This window comes from Catharus ustulatus, chromosome 22, assembly GCF_009819885.2.
Source record: "Catharus ustulatus isolate bCatUst1 chromosome 22, bCatUst1.pri.v2, whole genome shotgun sequence".
NCBI classification, from domain to species: domain Eukaryota; kingdom Metazoa; phylum Chordata; class Aves; order Passeriformes; family Turdidae; genus Catharus; species Catharus ustulatus.
The window spans coordinates 2,160,366-2,173,051 of NC_046242.1; the positions used below are offsets into that span (position 1 = coordinate 2,160,366).

The 12,686-nt window shown below is 42.2% G+C and overlaps 1 protein-coding gene across 10 annotated transcripts in view; it reads left to right on the forward strand.

Moving 5' to 3' along the window:
- The window catches only part of BCAS3 (BCAS3 microtubule associated cell migration factor), a 295,160-nt gene that overhangs the window by 109,533 nt on the left and 172,941 nt on the right, over positions 1-12,686 (forward strand). For all 10 annotated transcript variants that reach the window (XR_004419938.1, XM_033078230.2, XM_033078232.2 and 7 more), the window contains one exon: positions 11,664-11,764. Coding sequence is in view for 9 of the 10 variants with exons in the window: in XM_033078230.2 (XP_032934121.1) it covers positions 11,664-11,764 (101 nt within the window). In the remaining variant the exon portion in view is untranslated. The remainder of the gene's footprint in view (positions 1-11,663; positions 11,765-12,686) is intronic.

Consider the following 12,686-nt stretch of genomic DNA (forward strand, 5'->3'; position numbering starts at 1 on the left):
TTGGCTGGGCTTTTTTTGGTAGATTCCTACTTTGTTTCACTTTTATCCCACAGAGTGAAACCAGGAATGGATGGGGCTCATTTTGTGTATTTTATTTACATTTTATTAACAGCTCAAACAGATACTGTTACACTGTACAGTATACACGTGTGCACAAATACATATACACATATACAAATATACAAATATACAAATACACAAATGTGTTTGAAATGGTTTAGTTCTGAAAACTTTTTAAGGAAAGAAGAATGAATGGTAGCTAAATTCCAGCAAATGAATGAACTTAAAGGGGTTTTGCATATTTGACTGACTTATCCCTTGATTCCTTTGTGTGACTTCTGTACCTTTCACATGTTTTTTGCATGTTTGAATTCACACAGTCACGTTCATGGCACATGATGGAATTGCCATGGAAATAGGTAACTTTGCATCACCAGAAAGTCTGACATCCTCCTTTCATATTAATTTCCTTTCTTCCTTGTCTCTCCACTTTGAATTCATTTTTCCATTGCACAGTAGATGCAATATCTGAAACGTGGCCAATTAAAGAACTTGTGTTATTTGAATGACAAGACTTTTAGCTCAGGTTTTAACTCCCATAATAAGAATTCTTTAGCTGGATGTGAAATGGAAAGAATAATAGAATAATAACCACTAAAGACAGCAGTGTATCTAGAGGACATAATGCAAATAGCAACAACAGAGAAATTTGTGTCTGATTGCCTTTGAAGTTTTGTCTTGTGGATTTATTCAGGCTGAAGCTCCCGAGTGAAGTCCCTGACAATGGAGTCCAAGCAGCTTTCCCACAAAAGCCACCTGTTAAAGAGCTGCTAAGCCCAGCTCCGTGGCTCTGCTTACCTGCAGCTCTGCCCTGGGCTGGCTTTAGCTGCAGCCTGCCTTTGCTGTGCTCCAGCTTCCATCGGGGGCTTTAATTGCCAGCAAATGGCTCAGCCGGGGCTGAGGGGGGCTGGTCCATCTGTCTGCCACGTCAGTGCTGAGAGGAGCCGTGGCGCCGTTTCAGGGTCACTATTTGTAGCTGTCTCTCGGAGGTAGAATGCAGCAGTTTCTCTCCCTTTCTGTATAGCATTTCTGCCAATTGTTTGGCTCCATTAAGTGTGCAGGGGAAATAAAAGCCTGAATGACCAAGTCACAAGGGGGTATGGATAGACCCTTTCTTTGTCCACACTCAGAACATTGCATTAGGTCTCATTATCCATTTATAATAAGTGACCTTTGCCCCCTGGGTCATTGAAAAACCCTCAGTGTGCTTTTTAGCACAGAGTACCTCTGTCAGCAGCAGGGCAGAACAATGAGACGTCTGGCGGGCTGCTTGGAGGGCTGCACGGCCAGGTTTTCATAAATAAGAGGTTTGATGCCAAAACACAGGGCCAAAATCTTCCTCAGTCTTTGAAAAATAGAAACCAGGCCGGTGGCTTCTTGTGCTAAACAGAGTCTATTCAAAAAATCCTGCGTTAGGTTATCAACACATGGTTCAGCTTTTAATATTTTTAAAGAATCTGAAAGTTTTACTTGCAGCTAGAAAGGAAGGAACAAGGAACCATTGTTTGAAGAAATGTTTTGTACAACAAGTGTCCAAGACCTTTATCCCAAGGGTATTTGTAAGTGGATCAGCACAGCTGTTTCCTTGCTTTGAGGTCATCTGTGACATCTGCTGCAGAAACCTGCATCAGTGTGTGCAGCTCGTGCCTACCTGAGCAGTTACACAGCTCGGGCTGCTGCACAGGTGAGGAAGTGGGAAGTGAGGGATTTACAGCTTTCTGGAAGTTCATGGCTTGAAAGTGAACTTGCATGTTAAATTCCACAACCTGCTGGCCTGCAGGAAGTGTCAGGATCCTGCTCCAAGCTCTGCAGCGGGTCAGAGAGATTGTAACCAGTCCTGAGAGCTCCTTCTGAGCATTCCAGGCTCACTTGTTCCCATGAGTCCAGCCCACAACCCCCTGGATTAATTACAATCCTCAGGTTTTCAGTGCTGGGTTTCAGGTATCAGACATTTCTCTACACTCTTCACATTTTACACATAATATTCTACATTATTTGTGTCCCTAATATTCCCTCTTTATTCACCTGTGTCCTGATCACTTCTCTATCTAACCACTACAGAAGGAAATCCAAGTCACATTTTATTCTTCCTGGATGTTTTTCCTGTAGCATAAATAGCATCATGTGGTTTATTAAACTGTCCTAGCAGGCCTGGCAGTAGGAGGAGAGTTGTGCCAGGCACTGCAGGTGTGCACAGGAGGCTTTTGGTGTCCACAGGAACTTGCAGTATTAAAGATTTCTCCACAGAGTTGCCAAGTTTTTCATTAATTGCTCTTTAAATCCTGCCTTCCTCCTGCTGTTTGGTACTTAGGAATTAAGGTGCTTTGGGTTGTATAAACTCTGAGGGTGCTGTTAAGATGTCCTTTCCATGTCCATAACAATACCCTGGTTGTGTTCAGGTTTCTTTCAAATGAATTCTTCCCTCTCTTTTACCAGCCTCTGAAGTTTTGCATATTTGACTGACTTATCCCTTGATTCCTATGTCTGACTTCTGTACCTTTCACATGTTTTTTGCATGTTTGAATTCACACAGTCACGTTCATGGCACATGATGGAATTGCCATGGAAATAGGTAACTTTGCATCACCAGAAAGTCTGACATCCTCCTTTCATATTAATTTCCTTTCTTCCTTATCTCTCCACTTTGAATTAATTTTTCCATTGCACAGTAGATGCAATATCTGAAACGTGGCCAATTAATGCATTAATGAATAAACCCCCTAAAATTGACCAAAAACTGCCCCAAAAAGGTATTGAATAGATTGAGATCTGATTTCTCTCCTCTGGCTCTGCAAAGGGCACCTTCACATTCCAGGCAAGAGTTTTGGCTCATCAGGACCAATTCCATGGACACAGCCTACATTGTCAGAAGTGGGCCAGTGACAAGAATTAATATATTAACTGGTGTGCAGTACTCTGACAAATTGCTTACTAAATACATCAAAATTGATTGGGCATTCTGTGTTTAAATTGACAAATGACTGCATTAGGGGAAGGAGGGAAATCCATTAATTACAGCTGCCCTCAACCATAGGAAATGTAATCGTATAAATATAGATTTTGTTAAAACAGAAGTCTGTACTTTACTCCTGTGTTGCTGGTAAGTGTACTTGCACCTCTTTGCTATTAAACCTGCAGTAGGAGGTTTTGAAGACAGATCTTTGCAATTGGCTTTTAAATAATCAAAGAGCATTTCTGTTGTGTTAAAAGGAAAGATGCAGTGTTTCTGCATCCCACTCTGACCACTTCTGGAAATTGTTTCTCTCTCAGAAAAATGGACCTGTAGCTGAGGCTTCTGTTGTCTCATTAATTGTTTATTCTAAATGCAATGTGATTTGTATTCCAAGATGTGAGCATTCAAACCAGCACTCTGTATTCTGCTTCCTTGTCCCTATACTGCTCTCCAAGTCATATTTGCAGGGCTGTTACATTTTTCTGAGTTAGAATTTGCACTTGAGTTAGGCCTGAAGATACAATCAGTTTTATAGGCTTCGTTAAGGGATTCTTGAAAAGATTAGGGCCTGTATTTATAGCTGCCTTTGACTTTTGGCTGTTACAACAGATTTTCATTTCTGGACCAACTGTTGCACATATCTTGTGTTTCACTGAAAATGGCTTTCATTACAAGTCCAATTTAGTAACTGTCCATTGTCTTCAAAGGGAGGGGGTGAGCCTTTCCCTGCTGTTTGTTTGGGTTAAATGATAACACCATTTATACAGATAATCTCTGCAGCTCTGACATCATGTTTGCACTTCCTGCTCCCTCTAATGAAAGCTGTGCACCCTGGGCAAGACTTCTGTCTCCAAGCAGCGTTGTGGTTCTTTATGACCCCTTTTATATTCCTTTCATACATTCCATTGACAGAAATGATAATTACATCCCCAGAGCTAGTGAGTATTGTGGAAAGTCTGAGGGTAAGATGCAGAGTGTATTAAATAACTGTGAATATGTGCTGTGAACACAGGCACTGTGAAAACCAAGCTGTGATGCCTGGAATGACAGCCAAGGAGTGCCACAGGAGGAATCTGGACATTCTGGTCCTCCAGCCCTCCTCAGTGCACAGCAGAGCATGGTGCTGGTGTGGTCATAGCTGAATGAACTGGGGCTGATGATCCCATTTAGTGTTGTACCTCTTCCTTTCTCCTTGCATTGTTTTGAGGGTGCATCTTTAACAGTGGGTTTGGGCTGGAGGGCTGCAGGTGATGGTACGTCCCTCTCTGTATCTGTAACTCTAGAGTGTTGTGTAACCTTTTTGGGGAGGCCAGAGCTGCTCTTGCTCTGGGTATGTTCAATGTCTGTCACAACAAGCTGGGTTTCAAACAGTAAAACTGATCAGAAACAGAGCCTGTGCATAACAGCAGTGACTCTGTGGTGTGGTTATGAGGTGTTCAAAGCCTTTCTGCTCTGGCTCTGTGGCAGGGCCACGCTCAGGCAGCAGCTTGGGGCACTTTCAGCTCCATTCCAGCATCTCTGCTGGGCTTTGCTGCTTCTGCACTTGGCCAGTGGAACACAGCCCATTTCTGGAGTCCATCCCTGTCCAAACCCAGCTCTGAGCTTGGCCTGAAGAGGGGGAGTTTCACCTGAGTTCACCTGAGCTGCCATGGAGAGGAGCTGGAACAAACCATGGGTGAACATGTCCACCTGCTTCATTTTCCTGTGCTGCTCATGGGAGTGGTGCCCGAGCTCCTGCCCTTCAGCTGTACCTGCCACAAAGTTGGGTCAGCTGAGTGTTCCAGGCTGAAAACTGCAAAATCAGAGTGCCAGACAATTCCAGGCTTAAAACTGCAAAATCAGAGTGCCAGACAATTCCAGGCTTAAAACTGCAAAATCAGAGTGCCAGACAATCCATTTTCTAGATTCCCACTTTGCCATTTCATTCTTCATACCTGATGTTGCCTCAAGTCTGTGAATAATTTTCATGAAATTCTACTTTATTATAGCCATATAATAAAAGAATGCAAAGTTCTCCTTTAAAGAACTTCCTTGGACTCTTCATCAGTGATGTTGAAGGAATTGTGCAGATGTCCTGTAAAAATCCATATCCTTGGGGAAAAATTTGTAATTCCTTGAAATTTTGAAGAGGGAAATGAGTTTTAGATTTTCCTATGTAGGAAAAGGAGTTTTAGAATTTCAAAAAATTAACTCTCAAGTGTTTAACTCAGGTACTCTCTCTCTCTATTACATGGAATTGTGGGTATCTGTATGAGCATATAAGTGATAATGTAAGTGATACTGGTGAAATACATTCTAGAAGAATTTTGGTGATTTAAAATTTGAAATATTTTTACTGCATTTAAAACTGTTCCAGGTCTTAAATATATATGTTATTAGTGTATACATATATATATTTTTTTTAATGACAAATGTTACACTATTCCTGGAGAAAACTGATTCCAAGCAGGCATTTCTTATACAGAATGTTTTTGGGTTTTCCTAGAAAGAGTCACAAATGGTGCAAATGGAATTTTCAAGTTTGCTTCTTGCACTTGGAGGTGTGACAGATTGCAGGTTAATGTGCCTCCCCTGCCTCTTCCAGAAAAGGTGTTTCTAATGAAATTGAGTGCATAGTATTTATTTTTTTAGGGAAAACTTCCCTCAAAACTGTGGCCTGCACTTTCTGCTCCCTGCAGGAACCAGAGTGTTAAAGGAAGCAAAGTGAATTTCTGGCTGAGCACTGAGTGATTGGGGTAAATAGGAGCGGGGCAGATTCATCATTGCGTGAGCGGTTCAGTAACTCACAATATATTCTCATGAAATATTTGTGCAATAATACAGGTGAGAATGAGCTCTGTAAGGTGCATTGGCTGCTGGCAGTGTGCCTGTTGAGGTCCTGATGCAGGGACACACCTGGCCCTGTGCGTGGCTTCATCAGCTCAGCCCCAGCTCGCCCGCCCTAATCCGCGTTTTATAAAGCGACCGCTGGGACCAGCGCTGGCACAGCAACTCAAACACTTTCAGATGTGTACAAACAACAATAATGAACAAGGGCACATGCTGAAATGGTTCTTTCCTCCTCTTGCATGGTCATCTGGAAGTCCTTAGAGCAGGGTCCGTGAGCACGCAGGGGTCAGTTTTCAAAGCGGCGTGCGGGGATTGCGCCGCGCGCCTCCCATTGCCGTTAATGGGAGTCAAACGGGTAAATCCCCACGCACCGCTTTGAAAATTTACTACTAAGCCTCCTGACTTCTCACTACATACTTTGATTGTAACAGTAATCCATGGTTAACATAATTTTCCCGACAATAATGTCAAACATACTTTTGAAGTCGGTGAATTATAGAAATAGTTACCTCTTCCATAATTCTTTAAAGATGGCCATCAGATGGATTTCACCGTGGGTTCGTGCAGTTGAAATTATTCTTTAACTCAGAAAAGAGTATATTTGTTCTGTTGTGGTGCCCAACTGATTGTCTGCTCACAGTCTGAGTGTTGAGCAGCTTTAAGGTGCTCCATCCTGTGAATAATATCAGTTCTAGCTCTGTACAGATTTAAAAGTGCATTGTACTTGACTGGCCTCCTAAGGGAACTTTGGAGATGGAAGCTGGAGTTCAGCACAGGGAATCTATACCAGTCTTTTGTGGGGAAAAAATCCAGGCTGTTGATTATCAGGCCAGTGTGAGTAAGGAGCAAGGAAAGCAGTCAGCAAAAAAATAATTTAAGAAGAATTAATCTCCTAATTTTGGACCTACCTATGTCTTTATTAAAGTGCTGATACAGAGAGTGGATGGTCTATAAAGCACCTAATAAAGTGTGGACAGTACACAATTAATGAATGAATCCAGCTCTAATCAATTGGTGGTGTGAAATAATTATCAGTCTGGCTAAACTCCTGCTTTATAGCCCCTTTTTAGCTTAATTTTATTATATTTATGCATATGAGAATCTCAGAAAGTCCTAAAAGGAAAAAAATGAGCAGGGAGTAGTTTTGGGTAAAAGAGGATATTTTAATTTGTGTGCCATGCTGCTGTAGGAGTTTACAAGCTGAAAACTGCATTAAAACCAGAACTTTGTTCAGGGACATGCAACCACAAGAAAAATTACATCAAGCATATCTCCAGCCTACAAACAGTTTATTGTTAACATGGCTGTGAGTGTTCTGCCCAAAATGAAATCCTGGCCTTTGCTTTGTTGTCACACTTGAGCAGAGGTAGAGCCAGAGGCACAGAGCACCAAGTCTGACACAAACCCACAAAGCACGTGCTGGATGTGAGCTACACAACTGTGGGACACCAAAAGCAGCCCCTGACAGAGCTGGGATCACATCAATAACAGGGGGGAAAGGTGAATGTGGTGAATTTGGAGTGGCTCAATGGAGACCTGAACCAGATCCATCACATTCTGCTGGTGGTGTCATGGAACAAATGCATGAAGGAAATAATTCGAATTATGGAGCTGAATTCCAGCACAAGGACCCCTGAAGTTATCATGTGGTTACCTCAGGTCTCTACACCACCTAGATGTGACTGAGGAACCAGAGAAAAAGCATCCAAATCAGGTGTTAGGGTGGAGTTTTACAAAAACAAGGCATTTGTCATTTTTATCCTGTACCTGCTCACCCTGGACATCACCAGAGGCTGGAGGGGTTGGTTAAGAGTACATTGTCCTGTTCCTACTGCATTTTAGAAACTCATTTGACATTATAAATGTTAATTATATTAAAGCATAATTATGGAGATGAAAAAGGCAAGCTCTCTGGGTGTCTGCAGGCATGTGCATGGCAGGCAGCACCAAACAAACAGACTTTGTGGTGCTCAAATGCCTTTGTTTGCTCTTAATTTGGACAAACATCCAGCCCTTAGAGAAGAGCACATTGGGAATTTCATATATAACTCTCAATTAAATTGAATTGTGCAAAGCTTATTTCTATAAATGAGAAAATTAAAACCTTTTGGTTCAAGAAATACACAAAACTAAGGAAAACTAATGATTTATTGTTCCCAAATTAAAGCCATAAGTGCACACACTACAATTGAACTGTAGTGGTTCTTTGTTCCAACACTTTTATGCTGCTGAAAGATGACAATTTATAATCTTTCAAGGAAGATTCATCTTAGCTTTAGGTATTTATTGTATAATTAGCCCATCCATGAACAAACCCACTTTGTGTTAATTCCAGTATTCCCCCAATGTGTATTTATCTAGGTCTTGCTCACGTGGCAGGAATGTCTATGCAAATGATTTGAGATTAATAAAATTGTTTGTTTTCTTTACTTGTCAGTAAATATCATGGAGAAGTTTCTGAACAATGAGGGGTTGTTTTCATACTTATTCATAGAACAGTGTGAATCAGGTCCTGGAATTCCAGAGGAATATCAGCTCTGCTGGATTTCAGCCTTTGCTTTGGCTCGTGTTGACACTTGTGTCCCCACACTCCCTTCTGTGCAGTTTTCCTGGCACTAACAATTATCACACAAATAACTTTATTTGCAGTGTGGTTTTTTCCAGATACAATCTTCCTTCAGTATAATGGTGACATCAAGGCTGTCAGTGCAGGGAAGGGAGGCTGAAGGACAGAGGGTAAAGGTGCCATTGCTTTGGAGCAACTCAAAGATCCTTTTTGCCCCTTGCCAAATATTGATGGAAAAACTCTGATTTTTGCTGTAGGATCACTCTGGTTCTTCAGAGTCACCCTTGAATGCTCATTTTTGGATTGATTTAATAAGCAGACTGTAGAAACTCATGTCCTGTCATACTGCACAGACAGAAGTGGTATGTTTTAATTCTCATCTTAGATTTTTAATAGACACTTATTTTTTGTACTTTTTCACTTTGTGTATTTCTAGATTGAACAATCTCAGTTGCAGTCTGATATTTGATGTGTTTATTCCAGATGTTGGTGTGAGAACAGAAAAAGTTACAAGTTAGCATAGCTCAGACACAAGGCATTGAATTGATTCTTTTAGGAAGGTACAAACCATCTGCAATTGCAGTAAAATATCTCTGTGCAGCCAAGGCTTTCTTGCTCCTGTTCTCTGTCTGCTCCATTTGTGACTTTTCCCAAAGAAAGAGAAATTAAAGGAGAACCAGTAAAAAACACTTGCTCCAAAATTTTGCAAGAATTGGTATTTTATTTGTTATAAAATATTTGTTATATGTTATGGTTGGGAAATTCTTCAGAAATTTAAAATACTCTGTGTTGCAGCATCAGAATAATCTCACTGATGGGTGGGAGTCTGGTGTAATTTCCAGTGTAAATTCAGATTCTCAAAGAATTAAGCTGAAAGATAAAAGATTATTCCTGAGCTCAAATTCCTGGAAATGTCCTTCCTGGGTTAAATTAATCTCATCTTGGAGCTTGATACCGATGGGAGAGGTGTGTGACCCAGAAATGGAGGAGAAGGGGGCTTTGCATTTCTATATGTTTGTTCCTACAACTTCAGGGGCATTTTTAACTTGGAAAAATCTGCCATATGTACATGTGTAACAAGCAGCACAGCAATGGCACATCTCCAGCAAGCATCACTTGTCTTGTAAGGTCACTTCTCCCAACACTCTGCAATTCCCACTGGGAATGGTGGGAGTAGGGTCAGTGGTGAGCTGGGATCCCCCATCCCAACAGCCCCTCCAGACTGCTTTGTGATAGGTGTGGCACAGAAATGCTGCTTTATTAAACAGCCAAATGAATGACTGAGGGCTGACCTCAGCTGAGGCTTTATCACTGCTGCCCTGCTGGTGAACTCTCAGGCAGAGCTTTTCCATGGAATTCAGCATTTCATCACTCCTGGGTGGAAAGAGTTAATGCTGTGCTCAGGAGCTGCAGGGAAACACAAGACCTGTGACTCCTCAGGGAAAGGCTGCCAGTGTAGCACCAAAACGAGTCATTTGTTCAGCTTTTTAGTTGTTTTTTCAAATTTCTTTCTCATTGTAAAGCCATCTTGAATCTCCAGTAAAATGTAGAAGTATTCCCCAAGGGAGAAATCCAGCAACCAAGCAGGGGGGATGCTGCTCCTTGGGCTGTGTTTTTGCAGCTTCCCTAATCTTGACAGCTCTGGTAGCTGCCCCTGGGATAGAAAGAACAAAAAAATTTCAGATCAGTCTATAAAGTTCCTGTTGGTTTGAAAGCAAAACCATCTGGTGGAGCCATGAAGTTTGTTAGGGAGTTCAGTAACAGGAAAGCCTGCAGTTGATCAGCTGTGCTCTCCAAAACAGGCAGGAGGATTCAGAGTAGGAGATGTGGACAACAGCAAAATGGCTCAAAAAAATGGGTTTGTTCCTCTGGTTTCAAGTATGAATTTCCAGGAAGAGAAGTGGGGGCTGTGATCTCACATTCAGGAAGGTGTGTGTGTTCTTTAACAGGAGTTTGGGCTGCACAGACACATCCCCCACATGGAACTGAATCTGTCATGGATGTTTGGAAGCAGATGGAGGTGGTTTCTGTATTATCTGAAAACTGATGGAGACACAGAGCTGAAATAACACCTGGGGCTGTCAAGGCATGGGTGTGCACAGGCACAGACTGGGGCTGGCAGTGAAAATGGCAGATCACAGGGTCACAGCATGGTTTGGCTTGGAAGAGACCTTAAAGAGACCTTAAAGATCTTTTATTCCAGCCCTGCGATGGCAGGGACACCTCCCACTGTCCCAGGCTGCTCCAAGCCCTGTCCAGCCTGGCCTGGGGCACTGCCAGGGATCCAGGGGAGACACAGCTTCTCTGGGCACCTGTGCCAGGGTATCCCCACCCTCACAGGGAGGAATTCCTTCCTAATACACCTCATGGGAAAAACTTGGTACTTTATCATAGAAGCACAGAACCATTAAGGTTGGAAAAGACTTCCAAAACCATCAAGTCCAACCCATCCCATGAAGTTCCATCCCTGCCCATTGTTTGAACCTTTCCAGGGATGGTGACTCCACACCCTTGCTTCTTCAGTGAAGAAATTTTTCCTAATATCCAACCTGAGCTTCCTTTGTGAGAATATGTCCTAAGTTTCCTCATACTTGGAATAATTCTGGAATATGTTGGGCCCTGAGCTGAATTTGGGACATTGCAATTTTGAGAGTATGGACACTCTGTGATCCAGAGGTGTGAGAAAAGGCTCTGTAGCTTCAGATACTGACAGACACAAAACAGGATGGAAATCCCTTTATTCCAAGCAGTGTATGGATTTATGCAAAGCTGTTTACATTACAGAGGCGCCGTTCTGTGTTTATGGCTACCATTGTGTCTGCTTTGCCATTAAAACTCCAGTTATTGGGGGTTTACTTACATGGCTGTAAAAAATTGTAGTGGTTGGAAGCTTGACACATAAAGGTCAACCCTGCAATAATATAGTTTGAAAAAATTTTAAAAACTTGGAGTGATTATAAAATGTGGGAAGATAAAAATAAATACTTTAGTGTTTTGAGAAGTTCAGGTTAAAAGAAGAAGAGCTGGTGGGTTTTCCTGGTGGCTCTATGGATACATCCAAGTCAAAGAGCAGCAATCTTAATCCTTTTCATGTCAAGATTTGAGCTCTTCCTGTGCTTCTAGAAAATTTGTTATCACAGATTTAGGAAAACATGCATTGCTGTGCCATTAACTTATTTTTAAAACTTTTTTAATTTTTTTTTCAGTAAAACACTTAACAGTAAGTCTGATTTTATGGTTTTTGGTTTTTTTCAGTGGTGCCACCAGGAAGCCCTGGGCCCATCACCAGGCACGAGTCCTACGACAGCTTGGCCTCCGACCACAGCGGGCAGGAGGATGAGGAGTGGCTGTCACAGGTGAGCTCTGGGGGCTTCCAGGTCAGCAAAACAGCAGTGGGAGCCACTGGGAGTTAAATTCACAACTTCCCTCCGAGTGGAAAGTAAACTTCCAACAGCCTGTGTGTAAAACTGGCTCAGTCCTGAGTGTGGGTGTGGATCTGATGGTCCCCAGCCAGATGAAGCCCCAGCATTGCTGACACAGTGACATCCCTGGGAAGCTCAGCAGGACTGGGAGGTCACAGTGCCTCTCTTTTTGTCCTGGTCCTTTTGGATGGGGATGAAGGAGGTTGGCAGAATGATGGTGCCTTTTGGCTGGTGACCTGGGACTCCTGCATTTGCCCATAAAAATGGGGCAGTAGCTGGTTTACTTCCTTCCTTCCCTGCTTGTCATTTCCTACTGAGAATTCATCTGACTTCTGGCCAGATATAAATACTGTATTGCTTTAAAGATATCATGCTTGGTAGAGGATTTTTATATGAGGTCAAACCTTTGCCTTGTTGTCCAATCTCACTTTGTCCCAGTCAATGAAGCCTCTCTGTAAGAACTCAGTAAATACTTGGCCATTTGGCTCAAAACAGAACTTCAGTGTAAGAATGTAGGTCATGAATAATACACTGAGAATTAGTTCCTGTTAGAAATGAAAGGTTAAATAAATAAATAAAATTTACAAATGCTCTGGATTTGCCAAAGCAATTACAAGGTACCTGATCCATGGAATTCACCCTGACAAATTAGGTGGGTTTCCTCTGGTTTAAGAACAATGTTGTTATGGGAGTGATGCATTAAATGTGTTGCTGGGGTGTATGGCATGAATATGAAATATTTATGGATGGGATTTGCTTCTCCCACTGGTGAATAAATCATACACAGCTTTTTCCTGAAATGAGAGGTTAGGTTTCCACATGGACCTGTCCAGGAGGAGCATTCACTGGGGAATCC